General features: G+C 55.3%; 1 protein-coding gene across 1 annotated transcript in view; it reads right to left on the bottom strand.

Annotated features, from left to right (window-relative positions):
* CAPN5 (calpain 5) overlaps positions 1-20474 on the bottom strand; it is a 55584-nt gene extending 35110 nt beyond the window's left edge. Inside the window, exons 1-2 of the mRNA XM_020897568.2 lie at positions 20254-20474; positions 4816-5041 (exon numbers count right to left, since the gene is read on the bottom strand). Of these exons, the coding sequence (XP_020753227.2) occupies positions 4816-4980 (165 nt within the window). The 5' untranslated portion in view covers positions 4981-5041; positions 20254-20474. The remainder of the gene's footprint in view (positions 1-4815; positions 5042-20253) is intronic.
* Between the last annotated feature and the right edge of the window lie 5827 nt (positions 20475-26301).

Raw genomic sequence — 26301 nt, 5'->3', positions numbered from 1 at the left:
AATCCCCAGTCCACAGGCAGAGCCCTGGAGGAGGAGAAGTCTGAGGGTAGCCCTCCATGTGAGCCCAGCAGTGATAGCAGGAACACAGGGAGAGATCAGAGGAGACTGCCTGGAGGTGGTGACGCTGGTAGAGCAGAAAGGACTCCAGAGGGGAATGGAATGGAAACTCCTAATCCCCCCAAGACAGGATCTGGCCACAGCCTGGGGACAGATGCCGCTTCTGACAACATCAGCCACCTGTGCTCCCTCCCATTGCTGCCCACACTGAGGTTCACCTTGGAGTCTCCCCCACCAGCCTGCAAGCTCCAGGGCAGGACCCAGGCCTGGCTCTGCCCATCACCAGTGTCAGGGACAGGGCTTGGTAGGTTCTGGGCCAGGCCACCTCTAGGGCTGGGATGACCGCTCCTCTGTGGTCAATGGACCTCTCTCTGGGGCCCGGCCCCCTGCTCCTGTGGTCACCTCTCGGTCCCTCCCAGCCTATTAGACCACCTCCACAGGACTCAGGTCACAGTCCATAACCACCTCCTCCCTGAACTGGAACTTCAGGTTCCCAGGCCTGGTGTACAAGGAGAGGGGCAGCTAGTCAGCAGGTCCAGGGCATCTTCAGCCCCTCTGCCCTCACCCCTTCTCATCGTCCATCCACCTTCACCCTGGTCACCTCCCTCCTGAAATCTAAGATCACAGCTGGAATCGATTAGACATGCGGGGAACCTAAGGCCCAGGAAGAAAGTGGGACCTCTGCCTGGGATAGAAAACAGGGCAGGGGTTACAGCTGTGCCCTGTCACCTCTGCCACAGGCAACCTCCCCAGCCTGTGCGCCCCACTCCCACCTCCCACGGCAACCCCCTCTTCAAAGGCCACCCAACATGTGCCCAGGAGGGGTCATTCCCAGGCAGGGCAGAGGCCCAGGTGGCTGGACTCAGCACAAACTGCTCATCTCATGTCATGAAGGAGCCTACTGCTCAGCACAGCCGGGAAGCGGGGTCTTCTCCAGCTACTGGTGTGAGTCTGAGCCCCAGACACAGGGCTGAGACCACCAGGCCACCCTGCGAGAATCTGGGAGGTCCCAAAACTGACGTCTGTTTGTGGGACCCTGATTGGTCCCCTTCTTGATTGCAAAGGACCTGAGGCTTATCCCCAGAGACTGGGGAAGGCAGAGAATGGGGGGACATGGCGGGGTCTACCCCACAGGGAGGAGAAGCGCGGGACTAACGCCTTAGGCCTGAGGAAAGGGGAAGCCCCCCTCCATCTACCCATCCCCTTGGGATTCCCCCTGAGTCATAGGCCCTCTCCTCCAGTCTCTTATCTCTTCTTATCTCCCCAGTTAGTTCCCTGAGGGAGGCGCCCAGCAAACGTTTATTAAATGGTAAAGAACCAAGAAACACTGGAGCTGGGAGGAGGAGGAGGAAGGTGTGGGCCAAGGCAGCTGCCTTGGGTGGGACTGAATCGGACCAGAGGGCCCACAGGAGGTGGGGCTTCCGAGCAGGACCGACTCTGGGTCCCCGACACCAGGCTCGCTGGAGCAGGTGGTCGAGGGCAGGAAGTTTGTCATCCGCCTCCAGTGTGTCTAATAGCACAAGTTCCTCAAGACTCTCGATATCCAGACACCAGGCTAAGGAAGAACTCCTCCCCATTCACAGAGCAGGCAGCCGAGGCCCCGGGAGGAAAGTGACTCGTTCACGGTCACACCTCCGGGAGGGCAGGGCCGAGGCCATCCGGCTCCAAGGCCAGCTTCCTCATTCCATTTTGGGAGAAAGAGGAGGGAGGCTGGCAGGCAGGGTGGCTGACTGAGGAGATCCCCCAAGAGCAGGAAGGCCACAATACCAGACTAAGGACACCAGACTCACCACTCCTCACGTCTAGAGGAGGAGCTGGGGGTGAGACGGGAGTGAACGGCTTCCCCTGGGCCTTCCAGAAAGGTGGGGTTTTGTTCTATTTGTAAACAGTCAGGTCACAGGACCCAGGAAGTCGAACTCCATAGAAACGTGGCTGCTTCGGGCCAAAGTCCATCTCACTGGCCCAGGGCCAGACAGCTGGGAGTTAATGGTCACCCCACTGGGCTGGCCCCGCCACACCCACCCGAGGCAAGGGCACGGCTTCTGGCTGCACCAGCCCCATGTCCTGTGTCCTGTCCATGGAGCAGGGCTGCCTACACACGCCCATCCCTCAAACCCGGGTCCACACCGTCTCACCCCCTCATTGCACACCACTCAGCAGTGCCTGGCCCTGAGCTGCCTTCCAACCCAGAACTGACCCCCACAGCTACCCCTGTGCCTCACTCTGTCACCTCCTTCTCAGTACCAACCACCACATGCTGCCTGTCACCCGCCTCCACATCCAGCACTCGACAGGCAGGGCAGCTCTGTTCCTCCTCTTTGCATGTCTACGGAGGACTGGGCATCAAGCCCGGGGAGGAAGGCAGTGCAGGAGAGTGTGCACGGTAGGGCTCCCGAACTAGCAGGCAGAGGAGCCCAGAGAGGGCAGGTGACTCCGCCAGGGTCACACAGCAAGAGGCTGCTGAGCCCAGGCAGCCTGGCGTTTCCTCTTCTCACTGTATCAAGCCCAACCATCCCCGGTCATGCCTCAGCAGCTTCCTTCCAGAGCCACAAGATCCAAAATGCCTGGGTGACGGCCAGAGGGCAGGAGAGGGTCAGGAGGCGGGCCGCGAGGGAGTGGGGTGAGAGGAGGGCAGAGGGCTCCAGTGTCTCCCCTGCAACGAAAGCCTCACAAAGGCCTTTTGAGGCCGGTCTCCTTCCCCACCCACCAAACAAAGAGGAGGGAGGAGGCATGGGGGTTGGGGGTGCGCCAAGGACAGGAGTCCCAGGCCAGGCCAGGAGGCGGCTGGGAGCTCGGAGAACCAAGGCAATGCAGCTCACGGGGTGGAAGTCCCCGGGGCACTCGGGAGGCTCTCTCTGGAAGTGGGCAGGTGGGCCGGGGAGGCAGGACTGCTGAGTCCCCGCCGGGCTCTGCTCCCGGCTCCCTGAGGGATCGAGGCATGTGCCCACCCTTCTTGGACTCAGTTTCCCTACCTCGCAAGTATCCTAGTCCAAGAAAACAGGATTTTCTGCCTTGGAAGGGACTTGAGAGCCTAGTCTATGAGAAGGACATTAAAAACTAAATTTCACTTTCCCCAACTGTCCAGAGGGCTGGAGGGAACTTCGTAAAGTGCAAATCTGCCCGTGAAAATGCTGTTGAGTCTGGCCTGTGATTCCCGCTGCCTCAGAGCACAGCTGCCCTGGCTCATCTCCACCAACCCCAGGGCCCCGGACCTCCTCTCCCCTTACTCCCTCCCCACGCTAGTCCCAAACAAGCCTGAGGACTTCAAGCTCAGGTCTTTCTCACACCATATCCTCTCACCCTTCAGCTCTGCGATGCCTCCTCTGAGTACCGGAGAGGGGGAGTCTCCCTGGCTCCAGCCACCCAGGTCCATCACTGTCTCCAGCACTGAGACCCCCTGGTGTGAACAACTCTCAGTGTCACCAGCACAGCCACGGGGAGGGGACCTGGGGCGGTGGCCTTCAGCAGCCTCTCGGTCGTCACCCAGGCCCCTGGGGCACCCACTCTCACACTCAGGAATCATGGTTAAAGAGGATGAGATCATGCCATGAGGCCAGATACTTCTGTTCAACACATTCCAGCCTCAGCAACCCAGGCCAAGACAGAGGGAGCCACCAGCCAGATGCTCCATAATTCACCGATTCCAACAGTAATGACGACAGCTGTCTTATGGGTGCCAGGCCCTGTGCCAGACTTTCATGCATCATCTCTTTAAATGCTCACAACAACTCTATGCAGTACTTTTATTTTTTACTACTACTATTATTACTGATTAACCATCGTAATAAAATGCTTTCCATGTACAGCAAAATCACTATGACAATAATCAGCAAAGTAAATTCCTTCTACTTGAATGTCACTCTAATCATACTAGAAAAAGTCACATCCACATCACCTCATTTTTATCCTAAAAACAACCCTGGGAGGAGGGTGGCAGAACAGAGGGCCCCACCTCCCTCATAAGGAAGCTGAGGCCCAGGGAAGGGGCAAGGTCCTGGCTGGGTAGTGGTGGCTACAGTACTTGGGGCCATTCTCCTGGCTCCCTTAAATTAAAAGACACGTGCTCCTTGGAAGGAAAGCTGTGACAAACCTAGACAGTATAATAAAAAGCAGAGCCATCACTTTGCTGACAAAGGTCCTTGTAATCAAAGCTACGGTTTTTCCAGTAGTCGTGCCTGGATGTGAGAGTCAGACCATAAAGAAGGCTGAGCGCCAAAGAATCAATGCTTTCGAACTGTAGTGCTAGAGAAGACTCTTGAGAGTCCTTTGGACAGCAAGGAGATCAAACCAATCAATCCTAAAGGAAATCAACCCTGAATATTCATTAGAAGGACTGATGCTGAAGCTGAAGCTCTAATATTTTGGTCACCTGGTACAAACGGTCGACTCATTGGAAAAGATCCTGATGCTGGGAAAAATTGAAGGCAGAAGAAGAGGGCAACAGAGGATAAGATGGTTGGATGGCATCACTGACTCAATGGACATGAATTTGAGCAAACTAGGAGATAGTGAAGGACAGGGCAGCCTGGCATGCTGCAGTCCATGGGGTTGCAAAGAGTTGGACACGACTGAGCAACTGAACAATTCCTGGCTCCCTATCCAGATGCAATCTGACAGCAGACAGGCCCTGTGTCAGCCCCTCCACTTTCTGCATCACCTGGGGCCTCGGAGTGACCCCTCCCAGCCATCCACTGTCCCTTGCAGGCTAGGTGGGTCTAGGCCTGCCTGTGTCAGCTTCAGTTCAGAGCAGACACTGACCTTGGGCCGCTTCCACCTAACAGTGGGCCCTTGGCTGCCCTTATAGTAGAGCGAGTCGTCAGTAGCGGGGAAGTTGGGGTCCTCGAAGAGCACCTTCTTGCGCAGACAGGCCCGTTTCAGGGCCGAGTAGTTCTGGTCCTCGTAGGGCTTCACGCAGGAGAACATGGTGGATGCTGCCTCTGGAGGCGAGGCCAAGACGGGGCAGCTGAGGGTAGTTCCCAGGCACCTGGAAGAACAGAAGATCAGAAGGTCATCACTTCCTGAGAACTCAAGGCCCGCGGGACCCTGAAGGAGGAGGTCCCTGAGTACTCCCTCCCCACCACCCTGGGAAGTGAGCATCTTCATCCCCATTGTGTGAGCCAGAATTGAGGCTCAGAGAGGGGGAGAGACCTACCCGAGGTCACACAGCTGGTACAAGTAGAGCAGGAAGAGGAAGGACTGGCCTGACTCCACAGCCTGAATTTCCTTATTTGTGATGCTCAGTGGTGACGCCAGGCCCACAGGCCAAAGGGGTGCAAACACAATGGTGATCAGGGCTGCCTGGATGCACCCATGTCCTCCCTTTCTTTGTTCCATCAGCCTTTCTAGACCTCAGGGGCAGAGTCAGACTAGTGGTGATCCAGCAGCCCCCTGGCTGATGTCACACCCTCAGGAAGTGTTAGTCCCTCAGTCGTGTGTGATTCTTTGCAACCCCATGAACTGTAGCCCGCAGGACCCTCTATCCATGCAATTCTCCAAGCAAGACCACTGGAGTAGGTTACCATTTCCTTCTCCAGGAGGTCTTCCTGATCCAGGGATCGAACATGGGTCTCCTATATTGACAGGCAGATTCTTTACGTCTGAGCCACCAGGGAAGCCCCCAGAGCCACGAGATCATCTCTCTCCTGTGTGGAAAATCCTCGGCCCTGGAGACCCCTTCAGCCGTCAATCAGTCACTTCGCCTCCTGCCTCCAGGGCTCTGCCTTCTTAACCGCACTTCTGGATCAAGGTTTCCAGTCCCGCAGGGAGCACTCTCCTTAATCCTGGTGACCTTACCTCCCCTGAGGACCCTCACCCTCACCTTGTGACCTGCCAATTCCAAAGCCAGATTCTCCCACACAGCCTCCCAGACCCTGGAGCACCTCACACATCTGAACAGTCAGTCTCCTATTCCTGGAAGTCGAGGGTGTCTAGCACTGGTCCTGACCCATCTCCCTCTCTGACCTCCCCTCCCCCTCAAAGAAAGCGTTAAGTCGCTCAGTCGTGTCTGACTCTTTGCAACGCCGTGGACCGTAGCCAGTCTCTTCTGTCCATGGAATTCTCCAGGCAAGAATACTGGAGTGGGTTGCCATGCCCTCCTCCAGGGGATCCTCCCGACCCAGGGATTGGACTTGGGTCTCCTGCACTGCAGGCAGATTCTTTACTGTCTGGGCCACCGTGGAAGCCCCCTCAGGGGGTTCCCTAAGAGCTACACCAAGGCCAGGGCTACACCACGCTCACCTCCCCTGGCTGATGACCCTGATATCCCTGCGTTCAGCTTAGACCCCTCACCTAGCCCCTGCCCCACATGAGGACCAGTGGGTCCATTTCTTACGAGGGCCAAATCCCACAGCAGAGTCTGGGTTTGAGTCCACATGTGGCCCCAACGCAGAGGGCGCTGCACCACGAGCATCCTCCCTTCAGCGCCCGCAGTCCAGCACCCTAACCTTGCAGCCGTGTGCTGACCAAACGCAGGAGACACAGACCGGACTGAGGTGGCCAGGAAAGGGCTTCGGGAGGGGAGCGAGCAGCAGCAGTGCCCTGACAGACGCTGGGACAGCCTGGCACCTGACAGACAATCCCATCTCCGCCCATGTACCTCAGACCCCATCTGGCAGCTCCACGCCCCCCGGAACCTACTTACCCTGGGGCCTGCTCAGGGCAGCACTCTCAGCCCCACTCCCCAAAGACACAGGCCCCGACTTCCCAGCATAGCTGAGGGAAACCGAGGCAAGGTAGGCTTCTAGGGCAGACATGAGTTCGAGAGCAAGATTGATGTGGGTGTCAGTCCCAGCTGTACCCTTCGCCCGCCGTGAGACCTTGAACAAGTCACTCAGCCTCTCTGATTCCCCATTTTCTCACCTCCACATTAGGAATATTGCCTCAGTAACTGGAAGATGCCAGTATAATTGACCAAAGGCTGAAGAGACTGCTTAGCAGGCCAGAGAGAAGAAGGAGAAATAGAGAAGCCCCCTTTCATTCTCAGGAGAGACCCTCATTTCTCTGGCACCTGCCATGTGCAAACCACCCGGCTAGAGTCTACGTTTAGGATCCGCAGGGCAGGTCTTTCACTGTTGCCATCTTTCAGAAAAGAGAACTGAGGCTTAGTGCAGGGAGGCGATGTGCCCAAGTTCCACGGCAGAGTCTGGACTTGAACCCATATCCTCTGACTTTGGAGCCTCCACCTTGGCCTGATGACCCCAAAGTCCAGGAGAAAAGGGGGTGAGTGCTGGGCCGGGCAGGGCTCACCCCACACACACCCTGGCTGAGCCAGGCCCACGGGAAGTGAAAGATGAGGGGATTCAATGGAGAGGAAAGACAGGAAAGGAAGGAGGTGAGACTGGGCAGTGAGGGTGGGACACGGGTGGACAGGGAGGGCAGGGCTGATGGTCCCTGCCTGCCAAGGGTCAAGAGCTGGCTCGTCCTCTGCTCTGGACCCATAGCCACTTCATCTTCTGCCCATACATCGTGCAGGGCCCACTTGTCCCCTGCTGTGTCCCCTGCCCCTTCTCACCCACCATCCCAGCGTCAGAGACCTGAAGGAAAGAGACAGGAGCCTGGAGAGCCAGCCCCAGAGCTCTGGCACACAGCCACCAGGAGCGCCATTAGCATCCCAGTTTCCGGTAGGACCGGCTCAGGAAGCAATTTAAGCTGCAAGAATTACATCAAAGAAGCTGAAAGCAGGAGGAGCCCAGAAATCAGCTCCAGCAATTCCAGGGTTCAGAGCCCAGAGAACCCAGGGAGGAGGAGCGAGCTGGCTGAGGTCACATAGCCCGGCCGATGGAGAGTGAGGGTTCTGGCCGCCCTCCAGGCCTCACAGTGGCCAACATGCTGGGAAGGTTTGCTCCTGGGGGTAGAAGGGAGGTGCAGGCCGAGAGAGGGAAAGCTCAGCCGGGCCCAGGGCCAGGAGATCAGGGGCCAGGCCTGGCTGGCGGAGGGTCTGACCCAGTTCAGCCATCTCTCCAGCCTCACCCCTGTGCGCCAGGCTGACCCTGGCCTCCTTAAGCCTGCCTCTGCACAGGCCGCACTTCCCGCCGACTGCCCTCCTGCACCCTTCACCTGCCCCAAGGTCACCTCCCACTCCATTCGCTGGGTCAACACCCCAAGCCTCTGAGCTTTGCTTTCTCCCTGTAGTTCCAGGCATAACCATTGATGGCACAGATGATCCAGTCACCAGGAAAACGAGCTTCCAAACCCCGGCCTCTTCTCTCCGGGCCTCAGCTGGGGTCACATCCTGTCTTCTGCACTATTACATTGTGTTGGAGGCACTAACAGGACAGCCCGAGCCTCCCAGCTGCCCCCCAGCCTGCCCTCTTCCCTCTACCCCTGCCCCTCTCCCCGCGCCCTGCCCCCGCAATTCTCCACCTGGGGCCTAAGTTCCCACAAGCTCCTCACAGACCACTCGGGGCCATTGGACACACTCTTCCATCCACACAGGCACACCTGGAGAGCTCCTAGTCACCTGTCAAGACTTAGTCCAGGTACCTCCCACCTGCTTGACACTATTCCTCCTTCCACCTCTGCAGTCCTTGGACGCCCCCCCCAACCCCGTGACAGCACCTGCTGTTTACCCCATCTGCACATGACTTATCTGCCTCCCAGCCTGCAGCCCTCCAGGACACAACCCACATCCAGCTCCTCTCTGTGTTCCTAACATCCAACCTTAGGGAGCAGGTTCAGTGAATTTGGGCAGAATGGGCCAAGACAGGTGTTGCAGGAGGAATTCCTTCGCGGATGGGAAAAACAGGTTCAAAGAGGGGCCAGGACTCCCAGGGGAGATCAGTTTGCCACATCAGAGCCGCACCAGCTCTAGGTATCCTGAAGGGCAGGGTTCACCCCTTTTCACTAGATGGGGCCTCTCTCTCTCTCCCCTCCTGCTCCTGACTGTCCAGAGAAGATATGGCTAAAGCCCTGATGTTCTCAGCTAGTCTCCCTAAACTGTGAGACCTGGACAAGCCATGTCGCCTCTCTGGTCTTCACGGCCCTTGTCTGGGAGGAAGAGATAATGCGCCAAGGCCTCTGGGAGGATCAAATGAGATAGGGCCGCATGAAACAGGAGCAGCACTTTCCGTCCGCTGTGTTCTGTGCCCCTAGGGGTGTCAGCGCGGCTGTCTGAGGCTCTTCTACAACGTGCCTCCCAGACAGGAAGGCCACAACAGTTCAGGGTTCCTGTCCCCATGGAACGTCATGGTCTAGTGCAGTCCAGAGACAGAGGCAGAACAGAATATGTGTCATTTCAGAGGTTCCAGCAAGAGGGACACAAAGAGGCCTTCACAAGGCCTGAGTCCAGAAGTCAGCTGTGCTTTGGGAGAGGAAGTCCACTCCAGCCAGAGGGAACAGCTCAAGCGAAGTCTCAGAGGCAGAGAAGTACTAGGCAACTCAGAAGCAGCCTGGCACATTGGGGTCCTGTGGACAGAGACCGGGGGCACTGACCTGGGTCAGAACAAGGGCACAGGAGCACCTGCCAGGGGGCTCAGAGAACCCAGCCTTCCAGTGGGTCAGTCAGACCTGAGTTTGAACCCCAGCTGCACGACTTGGCGCTGTGTGTCCTTGGGGCAAGCTGCTAAGCCCTCTGAGCCGCTGCTATCCGTCCTTCCTGGTTCCAGTGTCTAGGGTGGCATCTGCCCTATAGGAGCTCCGTCTAGCTTCACCTTGGAAACCGTGTGTACTACCTTCCGGGAGGGCTGGCCAGATCTGCTGTCCCTGGACCTGCTGGAGGTGGTGGGGGCAGGCCAGCGATACACGGGCAGAGTAAGGGCTCATCTTGCAGCAGGCCTCACGGAGCCAGCTGGGGGCGGGGGACCCAATACCACTGAGCCTGCCCTGGCCAGTTCAGCCACTGCAGCCAAAGGGAAAACAGGAGAGAGTTTTAGTCTCATTTTTCAGATGAGGACATCAAGGAGCATGTACAAAACCTGCAGCCCGTCAGCTGGACCCCAAGCCTCCAGCTTTTCCCCAAGCGCACTCTGGCTTAGCACTGGGATCATTTTAGGGGGCGCTCTAAAATGCTTTGTGCTGTGCTGAGTCGCTCAGTTGTGTCTGACTCTTTGAGACCCCATGGACTGCAGCCCCCAGGCTCCTCTATCCATGGAGATTCTCCAGGCAAGAATTCCGTGGAGTGGGTCGCCATTCCCTCCTCCAGGGGGATCTTCCCAACCCAGGGATCGAACCCAGTCTCCCGCATTGCAGGCAGATTCTTGACCATCTGAGCCACCAGGGAAGCCCATGTGGCAATAGCTGTCAGTAAGAAAGTTATTCCCTGCAAGGAGAACTCAGCTTGGTCCAGCGAATCTTGACTCCCTCACAGCCCTTGCCCATTAACTTAACAAAAGAGGAGCCAGGCCCAGGCTCAGAGCAACAGCACCTGGCTGGAACTGAATGGATTTTTCTGTTGTTTTAATTTATTTTTTAAGATCCTTCCAGTTACCCTGTATTTATGGAGAGTAATACTGACTTTCCATTTACAGTAAACACACGTTTCCTTTAAAAAGTATCAAGGAAGAAGGAAATTGATCTCAAGAAATCTAAGTTCCCGGTGGTGTAGGCAGGAACGAGACTGCATTCCAGAGCTGTGTGGCAGGGGAAAGTCACACTACCTCTCTGAGCCGTGGGGCTTCCTCTCACAGAGCCAGCACTCAGAGGGCCAAGGCCATTTGGAGAAGAGCAAGCTGGAGGACCCACAGTCAAGGTTAACAAGACCTTTCACAAAGCTCTGGTAACCGACACAGTGTGGGGCTGGCACAGGGTAGACAAACAGACCAAGGGAACAGACTAGAAAGTTCATCTGATTTTGACAAAAGGTGACATCACAGTGCCTTAGTGAAAGGATGATCTTTTCAACTCATGGTGCTCAGTCGACTAGCTATCCTTGTGGGAAACGTTTCATTGTGACCCCAACCTCACACCATACACAAAAGCAATTTCACACAGACTGCAAATCTGACTGAAAGGTAAAACAACAAAGCTTTTTGAAGAAAACATTAGAAAACACATATCCAAACGGTCAACAGACAAAAAGGAAAGTGCTCGACTTCACTAATCATTAAGGAAATACAAATTAAAAGCACAGTGAGATACCATTATACCCTGATCAAAACGGCTGCAGGAAGAGACATACATACCCTCTCTCTCTCCCAAGTCCAGCTCTTCCACATTGGTGGTGGGAGTATCAACTGGTAAAACCACTTTGCAAAACCGTTTGACCGTATTAATTAAGGTTGAACAAAGGCATGCTTAATCACTCAATGATTCTACTCATAAGTATACACTGAACAGAAACACGTGCACATATTCACCAACAACAAAAAAAGAAATACAAGAATGTTTAGCACAGAAGTATTTCTTATAGCCAAAAATTAGAAACAACTCAAATGCCTATCACCAGAAGAAAGGATGAACGTGGTGCTTAATGGAATATTACACACAGTGAAAATGGGCAGATTATTAAGCAATGCTGTGATTCCACTGATGGAAAATTGGAAAGCAGCCCTAAGTCACCTGTGTTGAGTATAAGGCAGGATGGCGGCTGCCTTGAGGGGTAGTGACTGGAAGGGGCAAGAGAGGGCTTCTGGGATTCCAGTAACACTGCTCCTTGATCTGGGTGGTGGCCAGGCGGAAGGGTCACAGAGCTGTATGTCTATGACTTACGCATCGTTCTGTAGATCAGCTGTGATTTAATAAAAATCATAAACAGAAAAAGTCAGTGCAATACCCCAGGAAGAAGGGCTCGCTGAATCTAGTGACCCCGACTCACCAGTTCTGGGTCCCTTGCAGCCCAGCCTGACAGACTGGACATTACATATGTGTAGGGTCCCGCCTGGCACCCAAGATGACCCAGGGGGTCTGGAGCAGGGAAAGAGCCCAGGCTGGGTCAGAGTCCTGGCCTCTGGCCTCTGGCCTTTCATGCACAGGCTGTGACCTCCTGTGAGCCTCCTTCTCCACCTCACGGGTAACTTGTGGCTTTGACCCTTGGAGTGCTCAGCCCTAAGAAAGGACCCACAAGGTGGGGGTGGCAGCCCCACACCCCACTGGGCACATAACTCCAAAGCTCCCTCTCTGAGAAGGGAGCCCCAGCCAGCCAGGCACCAGGCTTGGGAGCTGCTCTGGGCCCTGAGGGCAGGCAGGGCCCTCGGGGAAGGAACTCAGCTGAGGCAGAGCCGCAGGGGGGCTACCGGAGACCACAGGCGAGGCTGCCCAGGACCCAGTCAGAGGTCCTGGAAGGGGATCGGGCTTCATCCCAAGCTGATGGAAGGGTGGGAAGGGTGCTGAGCAGGGGAGGGACTTGAGATCCACCTGCTGCCACACGGAGAATGCAGTGCGGAAGGACGAGACCAGGGCGTAAAAACCAGAAAGCAGGTCAGAGAGATTGTGTGCTCACGTGTGAATGACAGCAGACACATTCCAGAGCTGGGTGGGAGGCAGACCACCCCTCCTTGGGGACCAGCTAGCTGTGGGAGTGAAAGGGAGACCGCAAGAGGGCTCGCTTGGTGGTAGTGGGGGGGGTCCCTCCTCTGGGTCCCCATCCCCACACCCCTCTGTGGGTGCCCATGCCGCAGCGTGGCTTGGCAGAACGAGAGTGATCCAGGGCCAGCTGAAGGAGCCAAGGATGCCCGACAGGCAAAGCACACCTACCCTTCCTCAACCTCCCACCACATCCCACGCCAAGCCACAGAGCCCTCACCCCTTTGCCATATGACCAGGGAAGGGCCAAAGAGCTGCGTCTTAGAATTCAGGGAACAGCCAATGAATGTTCTCATCTTCACTGGCATACCTCTGGGCTGGTTCTGAGCTGACAGGAGGGGATCAGATCCCCCAAGTAGTCCAGTCCCCAGGAAGAGGGGAACAGGGGACAGACGTAGACCAAGACTAGGGGAAGGAAGGATGGTGGTGGTCTCTTCAAGATGAAACTGGACAGAGCAGGGCTGGAAGGCTAGGCAGGGATGGGCAGGGAAGAGGGGCAGGATGCACTCCAGGGTGGAGGGAGGGCAGAAGAGCCCCAGGTAACAGCCAGAAGGTGGGGGGCAGGGTGGAAGCAGATCTCAGAGTGGGGAAAGCTAGCAGGACCGGCTCTGCAGGAAATGGGTTTTCAATGGGGAAGCCAAGGGGGCGTGGAGGGGAGATGCTGAGGGTCAGATGCTGAAGCAGTAATGCGAGCCAGGGAGAGCCTCTTGGGAGCCAGGGCGGGAAAGGCCAGGGGCCAGGGAGGGGGCCAGGAGCCCCAGAGCCTGGTGACTGCCTGGCTCTTTGCACGGATTGCATTTTATCAACTGTTTATGCTCATTTATCCGACAGCCACTCCTGTTCCCCTTCTGCCCCACGAGCCACCATCAACACACCCCTCTGTCCTACTGTGGTTATACTTGGCCTCCAGGACTGTCTCCCTCCCTTCACACGGGCCGAGGGACAATGGCAGGGCAGCGGGGAGAGCGCGGGAGGAGGGTGAGCCAGGCTCCGGCAGCAGAGCCAGGGGGCCAGGTTCCATGAGTCACTCCAGCCAAGGTTAGCTGAGCAGGCGGCATCGTGGCTGGGAAATCCTGTCTTTCTTCTCCACTGCCCTCCCCTTATCGCATCTTTGTCTAATCCAGTCTCCACCCAGCTACAGTGATCTTTCTAATACATAAACCCAACCGAATGCCCTGTGCTAAGGATGAGGGGGCCTGGAGGGCAGGGCCAGGCATGCTGTGGGCGCAGAGCCTCTCGCCCTGGTCCTGGGGGACAGTGATCCTGGGGCACTGGCGTCCTCTGCAGTGTATCTGGGGGGAAAGTCAGCCTCGGGGCCGGCTCGCTGTGCGGCTCTGGCTGAGCCCCTGGGCCTCTGACCCTGGTCGGTCCCACTGAGACCCGGGTGTTGTGCAGACGGGGCTGGGACATCCTAGCAAGCAGGTGAGATCCAGCCGGATCTGCCGGGCGTGGGCAGGGCCAGGATGAGCTGGAAACCTTCCCGGGCAGCAGGCGGGCCAAGGTTCAGCCTCTGGCAGGGCAAGCAGCTGGTTTGGGCACTGAAAGTCACGGGGTCTGAAACCCAGGCCACCACCACATCCTGGCGAGAAGATGCCGAGGAGGGGTGGGGGGTGCAACTGAGCACCTGTGCTGCTGCCCTTCTCTGTTCTACTGGGGAGAAGGGGTGGGGTGGGGGGACCCCTGAGGCTGCAGGTCACAGGTGCTGCCCACTCAGCACAAGGGTAACAACCTGACAATAATGAGACTTGATCGGGTCACTGAAGCTGCCTCAGCTCTCCTGCACTGTGAGACCTCAGGCCAGCCCCTGCCCTCTCTGGCCTGCAGGCTCTCACTGTTGAATGGTGGAGAGGGGGACGCTTCTTGCTTTTCTCCCGTGAGCTATGTTGTTTGTCACCAGAACGGCCTCTTTTCCTGCTTCCTGCACAGGCAGTCTCTGCCCCTAGCACCACCTGCCTCCAAAGCTCAAGGCTGGAAACCTGGTGGAGATGGTGCCCATTTCTCAGACTGGGAAACTGAGGCTCAATTCCTGCATCAAGCTCTTGCACACCCTCAGAAATGAGCTCTACTCTTCCCATCACACAGATGAGCTCTGAGATGGAAGAGATGCATTCAGGCGAGTCAGGGGCCTGTCTCATGCCAGAGCTCCGCTTTGCATGGCCCAGCACCCCCTCCCTCAAGCAAAGACAGTGACCCACTCATCACTGTCAGCTGCATGCCCCCATTCAACCTTCACTCATCTGCTCTGCTCCTGGCAAGGCGGCACTGAGGAGTCAGACAGGGCTCAGTCCGGGAGGTCAGCCTGGTGGAGGACAGTGACCCCAGCACCAGGTGGAGAGAGCTCTCTAACAGGACAGTGATTCATTCAGATGGGGCAGGAAAGCCTCATGAAGGAGGCAGCATCAAAGCAGGAGTTCCAAGGCTGCAATTTTTCCAGACACAAGTGAAAGGTTTGGAGGAAGATGGAACCTTCTGGGAGGAGACAACCATTTAGGCAAGGCTGGAGGACAGGGCGTGGGGGAAAAGAAGAAAGAAGGGGCTTGCAGGCCACACTGCCACAGCAGGGTCATGGGGGCCCTGAAAGACCAGCGAGGGTTCAGTAAGTGAGCTGGACTGCTGGACAGTTTACAAGACGGTTGGATGGTAAGGAGGCCAGGAGGCCGACAGGGAGACCAGGCTACAGAAACGACCCCCAGGGCATGATCTTGGCTGGAGAGACCAAATGGAGACCCAACCCTGGGGCGGGGTCCACAGCACACAGCCAGGCACTCTCTAGGAGGCTGGCTTCGAGTCCTTCCTTGGAGGCCAGGAGGCTCCCCACCTCCCAGAAGACAAACTCATCTCCTTCTGGGGCGAGGAACCTGTTGGCAGCACCTCTGGGCTCCATGTTCTGCTCTGCCCCATGTCACATTTCCCCCCGAGGCAGCCTAGAAGGCAATGTCAGGGCCTCCTCCTCCCTGGGCCCAAGGGGAGACGCAGAGCCTCAGAACGTCCCGTCTGCAAGCTCGTTCTCAGATGGGGGGAGAGAGACCCAGGAGGGGCACAGCGGTTACCTTCCTCATCTGTAAAAGGCAGTCTCCTGCTCTCTGGCACAACCTGTCCCAACTCCGGCTCCCCTCACCCCTCTCTCCTGTAGGCAGGACTTAGCCCCAGTCGGCCTTGATGCACTCATCTGCAAAATGGGCCTCCCAGCCTGGCCCTCCCCAGTGATGGTGGGGATCAAGTGACCCTACATGATACTAGAGTCAGCGAATCAATGTCTGAGATGCACTCCTCCCTGGAAGGGGCTTCCCAGGGGGTGTCAGCAGTAAAGAACCCACCTGCTGATGCAGGAGATGTAAGAGACACAGGCCTGATCCCTGGGTCAGGAAGCTCCCCTGGAGGAGGGCATGGCAACCCACACCAGGGTTCCTGCCTGGAGAATCCCATGAACCGAGGAGCCTGGGGGCTATAGTCCATAGGGTCGTGCAGAGTCAGACGACTGAAGCAACTTAGCACGCATGCAAGCATGCTGGAAGGCTTAACCTGGTGGTATGTTAAGGACCCCGGGATGGGGTCTGGTCACTGGGGTAACCCATGGGGACACACCAGCACACTGCCCCAGAGGTGCCACAGCCCAGGCTCTGCCAGCCGAAGCCTCTAGGCTGAGGGGGTGACAGATGCTGAGGGTGACCCCTGGGGGAAGCCAGTGGCTGTGGGTGCCCAGGAGGGGGACCTCTAAGAATGGGACCTGCAATGACACTGCAGGTGTCTCCTGTGGTAGGGTGAATGACAGGTCCCCCAAATACCGACTCCATAATCCCTGTAACCTGCGAGTGTTACTTTATATGGCAAAAAAGGTTTTGCAGATGTGATTAAAGAACTTGAGATGGACAGATTATCCTGGATTATCTGGAGAGATCCTAAATGTAATCACAGGTGTCCTTAAGAAGAGGGCAGAGGCAGGTTTGACTCCAAAAGAGGAAAAGGCAATGGGACTAGGGAAGTAGAGAGATGGAGTGAGGGGTCAGGAGGAACATGGACACCCACAAGAAACAGAGGCAGCCCTGGGGCCTCCAGAAGGAACTAGCCTGACACATTGACTTCAGCCCGTAAGACTCTTCAGACCTTTGACCTCCAAAACAGTATGAGAATAAATCTGTGTGGTTTTAAGCCACTCTGTGTGTGTGTGTATGTGTGTGTGTGTGAGACTCAGTCATGTCCGACTCCTTGCAACCCCAGACTGTAACCCACCAGGCTCCTCTGTCCATGGGGTTTTCCAGGCAAAAGTACTGGATTGCCAGTATTGCTGCCATTTCCTACTCCACTTAAGCCACTAAACTTGTGTTAATTTATTACAGAGCAGCAACAGGCTATGAATACGATGAATACAGTTCCTGCAGGTATGCAGCCTCATACCTCTCTCCTGCTCCAGGAACTGGGTGAGCGAGGATGAAGCTGTTACTCCTTGAACTGCTCCCAGGGAAAACCAAGTCACCCCAAACTTCAGTGTCAGTTACTATTATTAGTAACAACCAGTTGATTGCCACCACCTCGCCCTCTTGGCAGAAGCACCCAGCAGGGGGCTCCGAGGCTGGGGCTGGCTGCCTTTTGTCCCTGGGGCTGCAAGGCCCTGAGGTCATCGGGGCACACCCTGACAGTGCTGGCCAGCTGGGTGCCCATGGATGGGCTTGGTCTGCTCCAGCCACCAGCCCCCTGTCCCAGAGCTGACCACAGCCACCACTGCGGCAGAAAACCACAGTCCACACCCACAGGCCACCATGCCTCAGCCTGTGGCACCCTCCCTCACACCTGCAGCCTCGGGAAAGCCAGAGCCCCTGGAAACACAGCCCTGAGCAATTAGAACAGGGAGCAGGAACTCAGGCCATTACAGGCAAGCAAATGCTCACATTGTGCAATTTCCTACCTCCAAGCCTGAAGGCTGGCTTCCTAAAACATCCTGGATTAGAACCCCAAAGGGACTTGGCCCATTTTGCCGTTAGCGAGCAGGGAAAGGCAAGGCCTGAGGCCAAAGCAAGTGAGGCAATTCCAGGGCCTCACCATCAACCCAGGGAGGAGGAGATTCTGCAGAGTGGGGGGATCCTGAAGATAAGCCCGGCAGGGGTGCGGGGGGGGGGGTGCGGGGGGGGGGCAGGCTATTGCCAGTCAAGGAATGTTTTGAGTAGAAAGGGAAGGCATGAAGGGGCAGAGAGGTCTCTGGAAGGGCTAGAGGAGTGGAGTGGAGGGGTTTTTAAAGGCACTCAGAACACTAGAGTACACGGGAGGGAGGGGGCGAGGAGGGCAGAGGAAGGCCGGGGAGAGGTCAGAAGACCAGCAGCAGACAGATCTCCTGCCTGCCTGGCCCCAGACAGCGAGCCCACCCACAGGAGCAGGTTGAGGACCACAGTTTCCAACCACAGAAGCCAAGAGGGGCTTCCTCTTTCCTTTCACCCTTCTCCCAAAGTCACCCCCTCCTTCCCCTGGGCTGTTCCGCCCCCAGGGAAGAAAGGACTAAGTGATGCGGTTAGTTATTATTAGTTATAATGACGACTAAACACCATGTACTTTGTAAAGCACTTTCAGTGACACAAATTAATTTCATCATCAACCCCTGAATCCCTATGTTTAGGCAGCATTTATCCCCATTTCACGGATGAAGAAACTGAGCCTCTCAGGGGAAGTTCCCTGCCTCAAGGTCATGTGCAGAGCCAGTCTCAGCTCGGAGGAAGCTTGACACAATGTAGGAGAGGTCACGGAGGCAGGGTGTGCAGTGCCCACTGGGGGCTCCAAGAGGGCCTCCCAATCAGGGACTAGAGCTCCAGGGCTGTCCCGGGAGCCTGCAGGGAAGTCATGGGCAGATGCAGCCAGAGACAGCACTGGTCTGGGATCAGTGTCCTGGACGTCATCCCCCCAAAACCCACAGGCCTCTCACATCTCATCAACTTCCCCAAACCTGCTCTATCCCCAGTGGTGGCCCCAACTCAGAAAGGGCTCCCCCAGAAACCGTTCCCCATGCTCCACCCCTCTCCCATGGGAAGCCCTATCAGATCCCCGCCTTGGGTGCCAAGCCAAGTCTGGGTGGGGAGCTGGGAAGGGGAGAGGCAAGGGGAAAGAGAAGGGGGCTTCTCCTTGCTCTGGCCCTCTGCTCACTGGCCTCCAGAGCAACTCACCCACCACAGAGCCACACATCTGATGGTCTATCTAATGCCCTTTTTTGTCATTGTTCAGTCCCTAAATCGTATCTGACTCTTTGGGACCCCATCCACTGCGGCAGGCCAGGCTTCCCTGTCATTCTTGCCCCTACCCTTGGACCACATGCAGTTGCGTGCTTCCAGGCCCTCACCCATCTATTCCCAGGCCTGCAGTGCCCTGCCCTTTCTTTTCTGCTTGGTGAACTTTTCATCCTTCAGCACCCAGCACCGATGTATCCTTCACAGTGAAACCTTGCCCAGCTCCTGGGCAGGGGCTGGCTCCCAGCACTGGGTGCAACTCTGGGCAGGGGCTTCTGGGTTTGACCCTTCCGCTTCATCAGTCAGAAGAGAGGTTCCTCAGGCTGATGACCCCGCCTAAACACCTCAGTGTCCTGGCTCCCAGCTCTGGCCCGAAGCAGCAACAGCTGGGTCCACCCTGCCCGGCCCTCAGCAGGGAACGCAGCCAAGCCTCCCCACCCCCACCCTGGGACTCCAGATTGCAGCAAAGGCCAGGCCCAAAGACCCTGGGTAGGAGGGTCCCAATCTTTGCGGCAGAACAATAGTTCCTTTAGGAGTCCTCACACATGTATTGGTAGGCTGAGCCCCTCTCTCAAACTCCCTCTCTTCCAGGAAGTCTGCCCAGATTTCTCCCTCTCCAGAATCCTAAAAATAATTGCCCTGGCACTTCTCTCTAGCTGCTGGTGTAGGGAAAGGATTCTGATTTGAGAGCCAGGCCAACTCAAGTACAAAATTCTGGTTTAGCAGTCCTGATAGCAAGAGTAGCTCACTCCACCCTCTGAGCCCCACTCTCCGAGCCCCACTCTCCTCAACCCTGTGGGGTCTGGGTTGACTCCCACCACAGGAAGTGAAGCCTGGAGAGAACTTGGCACCTGTTAATCATACGTCCTGCTTCACCTCTGGAACCCTGGTGGGTCTCCTCCGACTCCCAACTCTGAAGGAGAGAGGCATGATCCGAGAAGCGCAAGACCCATTCTACCCCAGTTCTGCCTGCCTCCCCGGCCCCCTCACACACACACCCAAACCCTGCAGCCCAGGAAAAAGGGCCCTATTCAACCTGGCAAGAGGGTCAGGAAGGGAACCGACTTTGGCCTTGCCCCTTTTCCCAAGCCGCCAGGGACGGGGTATGGGGAGGCACCCGGGAAGGGTAGTCGAATTGGAAGGGTGGAGGTCTGGGAAGGGACAGGAAAGGGGAATTCTGAGGAAGAGGAGGGGAAGAGCCCGTCAAGGCACGGGAGCTAACCCCCTAGCCGGTCTGAACTAGGAAAGCAGCTCGGGAACACCCAGGTGCAGTGGGAAGATGCCCCTCGCCGCGGGTGGGGGTGGGGAGAGCCCCGGGGGCCGGGCGGATCCAGGCGGTCCCCGCCCCGCCCCCCCCGGGGCCTCAAAGCCAGCGCTCACCTCCTCCCCGCAGCGGGATGTGCACCCCCACACCCACCGATTCGTGCTCACAGGGCACGCGCTGCCCCGCAATGCACCCGCACACACACACCCGCGAAACACACAGGAACACCCGCGCGCTCGCACACACCTCCCTCTGCTCAGCGTCTCCTACCTGCCGCGCCGCCGCGGGTCCAGCGGATTCGGGGATGCAGCGCTCGGCGCCGGCACCGGAACAGAGGCTGGGCCTCCCCACCTTAGTGGCCTCCGGCTCCGGCCCGCGATCGGCTGGGGCTGGCCTGGGGCGGGGGCTCGAGCTAGGACTCCCCGGGCGGCCTGCCCCGCCCCGCGGCCTCCGCCCAGCTGGGGACGGGGGCGTGGTTTCCAGCGGGGCTGGAGGGACAGGATTGATGCGCATGCGAACTGGTGCCGAGCACCGAAGCCACCCGGGCGTGAGGTGGCTGCGGAGTTCTCGCTGGAAAGTAGGAGAGAATTTGGGGGCCCGCGCGGCTCAGCCCAACCCCCGACCGCTTGATCGGGCCCGTGTTCTCTCGTCCCTTCCTCCCGACATCTCCAGGAGTCCCCCAGGGCCCAGCTGAGGCTGGCACTGAGGCAGGGGTCTGGGAAAAGAAGGACACGAAGAAGCAAGCACCCATCTCTTCCCCATCTCCATGTCTGTTTGTGTGTGTGTGTTAGTCACTCAGTCGTGTCCCACCTCTTTCGATCTCATGGACTGTAGCCCGCCGGGCTCCTCTGTCGGTGTGATTCTCCAGGCAAGACTGCTGGAGTGGTTTCCTCCTCCAGGGGATCTTCCAGACCCGGGTATCCAACCTGGTCTCCTGCATTGCAGGCAGATTTTCCCCTGGTGGGAGCCACCAGGAAAGCGCCTTTTCATGTCCATATCCATTCCCAAAATTCGGGATGGAGGAGCCAGACCCAGACCCCTGGGGGCGCAAAGAGGGCCCTTGTCAAATGGGGAAAGTTGGTTCTAGACCCATATCGAGTATTTACTTACTTGTGCAATGATGGGAGGACAGAAGTAGGGGCATATTTCCCAAGTAAGATAGAGAAGGTTTGTGAGTGACCAGTCCTGGCACACAGTAGGGGCTCTGGGATGGCAGGACGGATGTGTTTATTATGCTCATCGGAGGCCTAGGTCAGCCAACTTCGAAGATGGAGAAGTTCAGACCCACCATCTCTCCCTCCTATGTTCCCCTCCACACTAAGTCATTTCAGTCATGTAGGACTCTATGCGACTCTATGGACTATAGCCCGCCAGGCTCCTGGTCCATGCAGCTCCAGGCAAGAGTACGTGAATGGGTTGCCATTTCCTTCTCCAGGTGATCTCCCCGACCCAGGGCTAGAACCTGCATCTCTTACATCTACCTGCATTGGCAGGCGGGTTCTTTACCACTAGCACCACCTGGAAAGCCCAGTGATCCCAGTCTTGGGTAATGTCATCTACCTCTAAGTCACTCTGACTAACCCAGCCTCTTCATAGCCTCTGTCCCAGGCCTTCCAGACACCCCCCACCCCCAGGTGTAGCTCCAGTCCTTTACAGAGACTTGCAAATATGTAGCCACGACCCACTGCCCACAGAACAATGGTCCAAGGCTGTGCCCTTGGCTGACTGCCCCAGGCAGATCCCACTGCACTGCCCCTGCCCTGGGATGCAGCCAGGCTCTCAGTGTTCCTCTCAAGGGCTCCCAGCTTCCCCGCACTCAGACCTCGTCTAATGGGGATCTGCACAGTCTGAAAGGCTCTTCCTTGCTTCTGTACATGGCACATCTTGGTATCAGGCTTGGCTCTAAGGCCATGTCTCTACCACAAAACCCTACCCCCTTCTTCAGCATCCCCACGTGGCCACTTGTGTCTCTTCCAGGGCCCTAAACTCATGCTATCTCTCTGGGGTTGGTGGTGGAGTCTGCAGGCAGATGAGGTTGAGGCTTATTCTAGGAAAGACAGTACTGCTGGGTGAAGCCAGGGAGCTCTGGGCTCAGGTCCTCACTCTGCCAGTTACTCACTGTGTGATCCAAACAAGTCCACTATCCTTTCAGAGCCTCTTTTTTCTGTCTGTAAAATGGGCTTCTAGCAGAAGTGAGAGATGACCAGGTATAGATAACTGGTGGGCACCCGCATGTAGGATGTTGAGCAGCCCTGCCTCTGGGCTGGGCAACTCCCACATGTTCATAAGTGAAGCTGGGGTCTTGGCTGAGAAAATGTGGCTGCTTCAGCCCTCACTAGGGTAGAGTTCACAGGATGCTTAGCCCCTCTTTATGTATTTCAGAGTGTGAGAGCCACAACACTCTGAAATACAAAGTTTCATGGTGGTTGCAAGAATATGTTCTGGACTCACCACCTGGGTTCATGTTAGCTGTGTGATCTTGAACAAGTGACCCACACTCTCTGTGCCCCAGTCACCTCACCTATAAAATGATGATAGTAGCACCACACCACGGGGTTGTTGTGGGGATTAAATGGACTGAGTCACATAGAGCACCTAGAGTGGGCCCTGGCTGAGAGTTAGTGTTCAGCAGGGCTTAGTGGATACCATTTTCATCTAGCCCAAACCCCTCGTTTTGTGACGACACTGGGTCCCCAGGAGCAGAGACATGTATACATGGCTACTCAGAAGCCCAGCCATCCTAGGATGTTAGAACTGGAAGGACCCACCCCAGAGCCCATCTCTGGCAGCTCCCACCTTCTCTAGCAGATGAGGAAGAAGACCTAGAGGGGGACAGTGACCTGTCCAGGGCACCCAGTCTGGTGGAGTGGGAGAGGCATTGGCCTTGCCCTTGTTGGGGGTTGGGGGGGAGGTTTCCAGACAAGCCAGGAAGAGCCTGGTCTCCCCAAAAAAGTGGGGGGAAGGGGCGGGGCTCTGATGATGCTCTGGCTCCAGGTCCCTGCTGGTTGGTTGTTATAAACTGATTCACCAAGTGGTGCCATCACGGGGCCTGCGGTGTAGGCGCTTTTCCCATTTAATTCTCACAACCACCCTTGGCAGGAGCTCTCATTAGCCCCATTTTACAGATGACAGAACTGAGCCTCAGGGAGATGCCCCAGTCCAACAATTAGGAAATGGCAGATCTGGGATCCTATTTACTGTCTGACTCCACTCTTGTGCCCTTCCCCTCCTCCTCTCTCCCCCTCCTCCTCTTCACCTCTGATGACTCTTTGACTGGCTGCCCCACCTCTGCTACATCCTCCTGTAAATGGGTGCCTCATTCCCTCACAAGGCAGCCCTTTCCACTTCTCTTGAGAGAGTCTCTGTCACCCAGAGCTGAGCTAGTTCCCTCCTCCTAGTTCTGCAGGACTTCATAGCCTCCTCCCCACCAGAGCCCTGGAGAGAAGCTTTTGTGCGTCAGGACAGCAGACCCCTATCTTCACTGCTCCTCTATGTAACAGAGTTTCCCAAGTGAAATTCTTCCATAATTAATATTTATTTAGCTGTGCCAGGTCTTATCTGCTGCATGCTGGATCTTTGACCTTCGTTGCAGCATGCGTGGTTTTTCAGTTGTGGTGTGAGGGATCTAGTTCCCTGACCAGGGGTTGAACCCAGGCCACCTGCATTAGGAGGGTAAAATCTTAGCCACTGAACCATCAGGGAAGTCCCCCAAGTGAAATTCTTATAAACAATAATTTCTTTTAAAGATACCATGGGCTTCCCTGGTGGCTCAGACGGTAAAGAATCTGCCTGCAGTGTGGGAGATCCAGGTTTAATCCCTGGGTCAGGAAGATCCTTTAGAGACGGGAATGACAGGCCGCTCCAGTATTCTTGCCTGGAGAATTCCATGAACAAAGGAGCCTGGCGGGCTACCACCTATTGGGTCGCAAAGAGTCAGACACGACTGAACAACTAACATTTTCACTTTCACCTGCTGGCAAGGGGAATGGCTCAATACCGGAGCTAGGTGTCTTGGGGTGGAATACTCAAGTGATCTCATTAACCAGTTCCCCCACACCCATCTAGCCAAGGGGATGGGATCTCAAGGAAGAGGAGTGGAGCTGGACACAGAACTTTTCAGGACACAAAGAACTAACGGTATTCTCCTGAGAGCTCAGGAAATGGGAGAGCCATGTTGAACTCAAGCGGAGAGCAGACACCATGGAAAACAGGGATATGAAAGACAAACATGAACTGTGAATTGCTCTCAATTCCATGCTACTCTGAAACACCACTTATATTTTGTTAGTATCCTGGATATTATTAGGAGCCAGCGAAAACCAAGTGGGATCGATTCCAGGAATATGAAGGTGGTTTAACATTAGGAAATCCATTAATAGAATATGTTTGCTAGGATTGCCGTAACAAACTACCACAAACTGGGCAACTTAAACACAGAAATTTATTGTTTCACAGATCTGGAGTCTAGACGTCCAAGGGCAGTGTGTCATCAGGGCTGGGTCCTTCTGAGGGTTGTGAAGGAGAATCTACCCTGTGCCTTTCTCCTTAGCTTCAGGTGGTTTGCTGGCAATCTTTAACATCCCTTGGCTTATAACACAACACCATGATCTACACTTTTGTGTTCACATGTGTTCTCCCTGTGGATCTGTCTATCTCGTGTCCAAATTTCCCATTTATATGGAAGGACACCGGTCATGTTGGATTAGGGTCTACCTAATGACTTCATTTTAATTTGGTCACCACTGAAAAGACCCTATTTCCAAATTTCATTGTGAGGCGCTAGGAGTTAGACTTCCACTTCTTTTGGGGTGGACACAATTCAACCCATAACAAGCAGGCACCATACCAATGAACCTAAGGGGAAAACAATGATTTTGGGGGGAGGGGGGCGTGCTCTGTAGTTGTGGCATTCAGCTTAGTTGCCCCGTGGCATGTGGGATCTTTCTTTTTATTCTGTTTTTTTTTTTTTTCCATTTATTTTTATTAGTTGGAGGCTAATTACTTTACAATATTGTAGTGGGTTTTGTCATACATTGACAGGAATCAGCCATGGATTTACATGTATTGCCCATCCCGATCATCCCTCCCGCCTCCCTCTCCACTCGATTCCTCTGGGTCTTCCCAGTGCACCAGGCCCGAGCACTTGTCTCATGCATCCAGCCTGGGCTGGTGATCTGTTTCACCCTTGATAATTTACATGTTTCAATGCTGTTCTCTCGAAACATCCCACCCTCGCCTTCTCCCAGAGTCCCAAATTCTGTTCTGTACAACTGTGTCTCTTTTTCTGTTTTGCATATAGGGTTATCGTTACCATCTTTCTAAATTCCATATATATGTGTTAGTATGCTGTGTTGGTCTTTATCTTTCTGGCTTACTTCACTCTGTATAATGGGCTCCAGTTTCACCTATCTCATTAGAATTGATTCAAATGAATTCTTTTTAATGGCTGAGTAATATTCCATTGTGTATATGTACCACAACTTCCTAATCCATTCGTCTGCTGATGGCATCTAGGTTGCTTCCATGTCCTGGCTATTATAAACAGTGCTGTGATGAACATTGGGGTGCACGTGTCTCTTTCAGATCTGGTTTCCTCAGTGTGTATGCCCAGAAGTGGGATTTCTGGGTCATATGGCAGTTCTAATTCCAGTTTTTTAAGAAATCTCCACACTATTCTCCATAGTGGCTGTACTAGTTTGCATTCCCAACAACAGTGTAAGAGGGTTCCCTTTTCTCCACACCCTCTCCATCATTTATTGCTTGTAGACTTTTGGATAGCAGCCATCCTGACTGGCATGTAATGGTACCTCATTGTGGTTTTCCTTTGCATTTCTCTGATAATGAGTGATGTTGAGCATCTTTTCATGTGTTGTTAGCCATCTGTATGTCTTCTTTGGAGAAATGTCTCTTTAGTTCTTTGGCCCATTTTTTGATTGGGTCATTTATTTTTCTGGAATTGAGCTGTAGGAGTTGCTTGTATATTTTTTAGATTAATCCTTTGTCTGTTGCTTTGTTTGCTATTATTTTCTCCCAATCTGAGGGCTGTATTTTCACCTTGCTTATAGTTTCCTTTGTTGTGCAAAATCTTTTAAGTTTAATTAGGTCCCATTTGTTTATTTTTGCTTTTATTTCCAGTATTCTGGAAGGTGGGTCATAGAGGATCCTGCTGTGATTTATGTTGGAGAGTGTTTTGCCTATGTTCTCCTCTTGGAGTTTAATAGTTTCTGGTCTTACATTTAGATCTTTAATCCATGTTCAGTTTATTTTAGTGTATGGTGTTAGAAAGTGTTCTAGTTTCATTCTTTTACAAGTGGTTGA

This window comes from Odocoileus virginianus, chromosome 10, assembly GCF_023699985.2.
Source record: "Odocoileus virginianus isolate 20LAN1187 ecotype Illinois chromosome 10, Ovbor_1.2, whole genome shotgun sequence".
Taxonomy (NCBI): Eukaryota; Metazoa; Chordata; class Mammalia; order Artiodactyla; family Cervidae; genus Odocoileus; species Odocoileus virginianus.
This window is presented reverse-complemented; position numbering and strand designations above follow the sequence as displayed.